We start from the raw sequence: 6,509 nt of genomic DNA on the forward strand, positions 1-6,509 counted from the left end.
GGGATTTAGCTTATCACCAAAAGGAGCTGCGTTTATAAGAAAATAAAACTACCAAGGAGTGAGGGCTTCCTCTGCGAATGAGCTCCCACCAACCTGGGGCTGCCCAGAGCCAGAAAGCAAGCTTGAGGCTGGGCAGGCCGGGGCGGCGGGGCGCTGGGGGATTCAGGGCACCTGAGGCAGGGAAGGAAAGGAGGAGACAGGGTCCCTCAGGTCAGACTACCTCCCAAGGGACTGTGTGGGACAGTCTTGGGCTGGGAAGAGACAGGGCAGTTCAGGATGACATTCCCCCAACCCACCCCCCACACACATAGGCACTTCTCTGGGATGCCCTCTCACTCCCACGTGGCCCTGGCCCCTCTCTGACCCAGCTTGACCCACACCACCTTCCTCGCACCTTCCTTCAGCCCATGAGAGAAGCCCAATCATTTTTCCTGGGGTCCTGCCAACTCAGGGAGCCTCCACTTTGGGTCTTCTCCGAGGGGGTTGGACTCCGCAAACATCATACCCCTCCAGTGTGACTTCTGGGGGAGCTCAGATTCTAGAACATGTGTTATGTGCTCCAGGTCTGGGCCACGGGCCAGCACGGGTGCAGAGCCTCAGCCACAAGCAAGGGTGGACTCTTTCTGCTGAGGTTCCCCACACGCCCCGCAGCCTAGCCGAGGGGTCCCACCCACCGGTCCCACAAAGTGGGTTCTCACCCCTCAGCTCTCACAGCTCCACCCAGGCCCTCACCCCAGAGTGGGGAGGGAGGCGAGGGGTCTCCCCAGTTGACCAGAAGCTGGGAGGAGGATGAAGAGGCAGCCTCCTGGGAGGCAGGGCCCCCTGGGGTCCCAGCTGGGTGTCTGTGTGATGGCGGGATGGTTCCGGCCCTCTCGGGGCCTCAGTCTCCCTCCAGTGAATGCTGGGAGTGTGTGCCGCAGAGTGCTCTTGGGGGAGAGGACTTGGGCGGAAGGAGGTTTGTGCTCGAGTTCTCAGAAAGTGGGAAAGGATATGCGCTTAGGTGCGACTGTGACAAGCAGGAGCTCCACCGCTGCCAGGGTGCCACTCACCCCCTCTGTGGCTGCCCGGCGCTCCCCCAGAGGCCCACAGCACTAGGCCCCCTTCCTACTTCCTGCTGGCCCTCTCTCCTGCAGGGACTCCAGGGGACACCTGGCAGAGCATGCTCTAATTCCTCACCCCACTGCTGGCTGAGCACTCCCTTCCCTTCCCGGAGACTCAGGGCAGGGGGTGGGGGCGGGGTGCCTCTCTCCTGAGATAGATGCACAGCAGTGCCAAAGAGAGCCCACCTCCTCCATCCTCCACAGGGACAGACAGGGCTGTTTTACCCACCTAGCTGGGCCTGGTGACCGAGACACCAAATGGGGCCCCAGAGAAGTCCCCAAAGCACCCAGGGACAGAGAACAGAGAATGTAGCAGCGAAGCAGCTAAGTCAATCTCTTCTCAGTGCGAAGAGAGAAGAGATACGGGCTTGAGGATCAAAAGAAAGCAAAGGGAACCTCCCAGGACCTTATGGCTCCCAGCATCTCCCCTCCTTCCTGTGGAGGATGCCGGAGCCACAGAATCACAGGAGCCAGCCACTAAAACAGGCAGCCCAAACCCAGTGGGGCTCAGGAACATGAAGACCGCCAGAGAGGGACCGGGGACACACTTACTGGTCATCTCCAACCCTCTTCACCCACGCCATGTCCCGCTCCGACTGGTTGGAGGCCAGATCCTAAAGGGGAAGGGGCAGAAGTCAGCCTCTCGCCTCACTCTGCCCTGACGCCCCTGCTTGGCCTGCCCACCTCTGCCACAGTCCACTGGAAGCCAGGAAGGAGGGGTGGGACCAGCAGCCCCCAGACCTCCATCAGGAGAGTCCGGGGGGCGGGAGCCTTCCCCGGGAAGGTACCTGGGCCCGAGTCTCCTGCAGCTGCTTCAGCTCCTCCTGGAGCCGCACGCACTCAGCCTGCAGTTGCTCCTCCCGGAGCTGGGCACCCCGAGCCTCTCCCTGGGCAGCCTCCAGGGCCTCTTCCAGCCTCCGCCGCTCCAGCTCACTCACGCTCGGTGAGGGGCCTGGCCAGCCCACTGTCAGGGGTGGAGAGAGTGTCGGGCTGGGTGCAGCTGTCCAGCGGCATCAACACAGAGTAAAGCAGGTGGGGACACAGCATAAGGGAGCTCAGAGAGACGGCCAGTGAAACAAACCTCTACCCAGGGCAGGGAGGATGGAGGAGCTGGGCTGCCTTTTCTAAGATTTCAAGTCCGAAAAAACACTCCCCAAAACTAAGATAGCTTCTCCAAGGCTTCTCGTGGCCTGACTCCAGGCTACGGCATCCCCAGGCGCCTCTCTGAATCATTACCTATTACAGGCCGGGGTCTGAGGGATGGCGCCCTCTGCTGGTAAGCACACGAATAGCACCCGGTGGCCAAGGATTTATCAGTCAAGTGGACATTAGATAGAGGTGGTCATCAGAGGGAGAAATTGGGGTACTCGTGAATAAGGTGAGGGAACAGTTACTAAGTGGGAGGTATGGTGATTGTGGGAGAAACTGAGTGGGAGCCTATCAATCCCAGAAGCGGCAGGTGTCCAAAAAACCCAAGACCAGCAAGTCAATTCCAATAGGCCCTCTCGGAGAGTACAAGTGTCCTTTTGAGTTTCCAAGGCTGCTAATCTTTACAGGAAGTAAAGCTGTATCTGTCTCCAGGGAAGTGCCTGGTGGAGTGGAACTGCTGGCCTTGCCGTTAGCACCCTAACATGTCACCCACGATGCCACCAAGGCTCCTTGGGGGCATCCAGGAGTGTTGGAATGGGAGCTGGGCTGGGGAGCTAGGGGCTGGGGAAGTGTCAGTTCCGAGGCCTCACCATGACTCAGGCCGGGTCCCCCTCTGAGTGGCAGGTAGTGCAGGTCCAGGTCAGCGCAGGGCAGGGCAGGGGTCTGTGAGGGAGGGCTCAGGCTGGGGAAGGCTGCGTCTCGGAGGGCTTGCTGTTGCCGCAGTTGCTGCTCCAAACCACAGATCTGCCGCAGGTGGGTCTCCACCAGGGCCCGCTGGAGGAAGACAAAGGGTGAGGGTCTGCTCAGGGTCCCCCAAGGCCCCACCAGCCCAGGACTTCCTGATGTTTGGAGAGTCTTCACCCCCACACCCCCAGAGCTGAGACCTTCAAGCCACACACCCCACACCCACTCTTGAGTGGCCATGAGTCTGAGGTCTCGCCTCCTAGTCCCAGGCCCACAAAAGAGGCTTCTGGCTGCGGCAGCTTGCAGGGCCCGGGCACTGCCTCTTCCTTGTCATTTGCACACCAGGACACGACTCAAACTGCTCAGCCCCTGTCCCAACACCGCCATTCACCCCCCTCGGGGAGGTGATGAAAGGTCAGGCACATAAGCACTCACCTTTGTATATTGACTTAACTACGGGGGCATCAGCTACCTCATCTGTAAGATGGGCATAATGGTACCACCTTATATGATACCAGGGCTGTTAGAGAATTAAAATGAGTCCACAAACACAGAGAGGTCAGAACGGGACCGGACACACAGTAAGTGCTAGAAGCGTTTAACTACATTAAGTCCCTGGACGGTACAAGCAGCTGACACAGGCAGCTGCTAACTAAAAGGTGGGAAGTCCAAGTCCACTCAGAGGTGCCTCAGAAGAAAGGCCTGGTGGTCTACTTCCCAAAACATCAGCCCTTGCCTACTCTACAGCGCCGGGTCTCTCTGACACACAGAGCACCGCCATGAGGCAGAGCCCGCTCTGAGCAGCTGGTTCTTGTTGACCCAACCGTGTTTGCACAGCAGCTCCGTGCATGGCTGTCTTCATTCTGCGTCTCGGTGGAGGGGATGGAGGCTAAGTCACTCAACTCAGGTCACAGCTAGGAGTTAGCAGGTAGTGTGTTGCCTGATTCAGACACTTGCCTACCTGCTCACACACCCAGCCACATCCCAAGTCATAATCACACACCTGTCAAGACCCATCTCAGCATCCTAGGCACTCCAGGTCACCTCTGTTCTCACCCATACAGCCTGGCAGGCAAAATCCCACAGGCACAGGGTGACCCCAGAGTGAGACCCAAGCACGCCTATAACAGAGACATAGTGCCCACATCACACTCACACACACACACACACACACACAGGGGGCTGCGCACACAAAACAAGGTACACACCCTCCAGCACCCCAGCTCCCTGGGCCTCACCATCTCCCCCAGCTCTGTCTCCAGATCGCTCTTCTCCACACAGAGTTTCTCGTAAGCCTGGATCATCTCCCCGAGCTGTTCTTCCTGCTCCTTATTTTTCTGCAACTGGATGGGGCCAGCAAGTGATGAGGGGCATGCCGCAGAGTCAGGCCCTTCCCTGCCTTAGGGGTTTGGAGCTCCCTGTGCCTCTCCAGCCCGCTCCCACCATGCCCCGAGGGAAGTGGATGGGCAGGAGCTGAGTTGCAGCTGGTTCCAGGGAGGCCCATGGCCATCCATTCCAGGGGGCGGGCCGGGGGCAGGAGGGGTCTCTCGGGAGTAGCCTGGACAAGGAGTTCTGGGCACTGGGGTTGGCAGGCTCCCCAAGGAAGGGCTTACCTCATGTTGGAACTGGTTGAGCCGCTGCTGCAGGCTGGCTTTCTCCACCTCTAGCAGGGCACCATCTTTGATCTCATACAGAGAGAAGCCATGCTCCTCTCCAAAGTCGCTGATCAGCGGGTACTGTGGGCAGGTAGGGCCTCAGAGGGCTGCTTCCCTGCTCCTGCCCAGGCCTCAGCTCCACGGTGTCCCTGCCCCATGACCTGCTTCTCCCTCCCCGCTCCAGTGTACATCCCAATTGCCAGGGGCCTCTGGGCATCACCCACCGCCCAGGTCTGTTTTGGATCCAAATTCCAGCCCTTACAAACCGGATCCTGCTTGACGGGCCTGGGACTCCTCCAGCGTGCCCAGCCCAAGCTCAAGCCCACACAGGTCTGGCCCTGGGCCCTCTCTTGGATGCCAGGCTCTTGCCACCCTCCCCCCTCGTCCCCAGGTACTGACCTTGATCTCATAGACCTTGAGGCGGCGCCGGAGGGTGGCATTCTCCCGCTCCAGACCTCCCAGCCTTTCCTTGATGTCTCCATAGGCCGTGATGAGGGCAAAGTGGGAGGCAGAGCACATGTCTCCCCCTAGCGAGGGGTCTCCGGGACCATCCAGCCACACCTCACTGGGTCCTAGGGCCTCCTGGGTCAGGATGCTGATGTCGTCGTCAAACATGGACTCCATGGTGAGGTCCTGGGCCACAGCCCCAGTCAGGCCTCCTGGGAGGGCAAGGCAGGGGTGGGGACCACGCAAGGTTAATCTCTGATACCAACTAGCCTGGTCCTGGTCTGAAGGGAGGGAAGGACCCCACCCCCCACCCCCCGGGGAGCCTGCGGAGCTGCAGCCTTGAAGCTCCCCACCCAAAGTCCCAAATTATTTGGGGTGGCTCCACAGCCCCTTTTCAGACTACTCAGCCCCATATCTTCTCTGTTGCCTCTGGGGGAAGGGGCTGAGGCCAGGAGGGGGGGGTCTGAAAATAAGGACGAGTAAGGCAGGCCCACCGCAGAGAGGGAACTCTGAAGGAGCCCACAGAGGTGATGGGGCGGTGGGTTTAGGGGATACAGACGTCAGCCCCAGGCCTTACTTCCCCAAATACCTCTCTGCCCGGCTCCACATCTCAGGCCTTGGCATAGGAGCTCCTCCCTAAGTCAGCCCAGAGCCCCCCACGGGCCGGGCAGGCAGCACATCCTGAGCCGAGTCCTCGCCCAATTCCCAGCTTCCTCCAGCAGGATTCCAGAGTTCAGGAAAAGGAAGCCCCTCCCCCGGCACAGGGCTGTGGCCAAGGTTCTGGCTCGCCTAGCCCCGACCCGGGACCAGGGACCGACAGGAAGTCCTCGGCTGAGCGTCCCAGGAACAATCGGGGAAAAGGGGGCTCGGGGCGCGGTACTGGTGTAGAGCAACTAAAGAACTCGCCACCCAGCCTGTCCTTGGGTGCCGTGAGCAGGGAAGTGGGGCGCCCTGCGAGGGGGCTGGGATGACTCAGGGCTCCCGAAGAGTAGGCGAGGGGGTGCGTGTGTGTACTTCTCCAGGCCTGTTTATGAATGTGTGCCGTGTGTGAGGGGGCAGTGTGTGTGTGTGTGTGAATGAGTGTAGGTGTGTCAGTCGGCCTCAATGAGCGCGTTAGCAGGGCTGAGGGGGCGTCGGGGGACAGAGTTGAGGAAGTGGCCGCGCGACTGTAGGGGTGTGTGTGTGTGTGTGTGTGTGTGTGTGTGTGTGCGCGCGCGCGCGGATGTGCACGCGTGCGTGAGCGTGTGTGAAGGGTGGGCACGTTCGGGCCGTGTGTCACGTGAGGCACCATGGGAATGTCTGAGGTGTGTGCGTGTAGGAGAGGGGGCTCAGCGGTGAGGTGTGAGTGGAGACAGTGAGTCCCCCCACCGCCACCTCCCAGCCAGGCTGCAGGAGCTCGTTGCGGGGGGACAGTCCCCCTCCCCCAGCGTCCCTTAAGTGCCCGAGAAACGCGTGTGACCGGGTCCGAGTACGG

At 60.4% G+C, this 6,509-nt stretch overlaps 1 protein-coding gene across 1 annotated transcript in view; it reads right to left on the minus strand.

Moving 5' to 3' along the window:
- TBKBP1 (TBK1 binding protein 1) overlaps positions 1 to 6,454 on the minus strand; it is a 15,212-nt gene extending 8,758 nt beyond the window's left edge. The window contains exons 1-7 of the mRNA XM_030888233.2: positions 5,625 to 6,454; positions 4,988 to 5,247; positions 4,547 to 4,669; positions 4,172 to 4,276; positions 2,840 to 3,023; positions 1,889 to 2,064; positions 1,653 to 1,714 (exon numbers count right to left, since the gene is read on the minus strand). Coding sequence (XP_030744093.1) covers positions 1,653 to 1,714; positions 1,889 to 2,064; positions 2,840 to 3,023; positions 4,172 to 4,276; positions 4,547 to 4,669; positions 4,988 to 5,212 — 875 coding nt within the window. The 5' untranslated portion in view covers positions 5,213 to 5,247; positions 5,625 to 6,454. The remainder of the gene's footprint in view (positions 1 to 1,652; positions 1,715 to 1,888; positions 2,065 to 2,839; positions 3,024 to 4,171; positions 4,277 to 4,546; positions 4,670 to 4,987; positions 5,248 to 5,624) is intronic.
- Between the last annotated feature and the right edge of the window lie 55 nt (positions 6,455 to 6,509).

The sequence above is a fragment of the Echinops telfairi genome, unplaced genomic scaffold, assembly GCF_000313985.2.
Source record: "Echinops telfairi isolate 266 unplaced genomic scaffold, ASM31398v2 ScPeMD7_7458;HRSCAF=8496, whole genome shotgun sequence".
Taxonomy (NCBI): domain Eukaryota; kingdom Metazoa; phylum Chordata; class Mammalia; order Afrosoricida; family Tenrecidae; genus Echinops; species Echinops telfairi.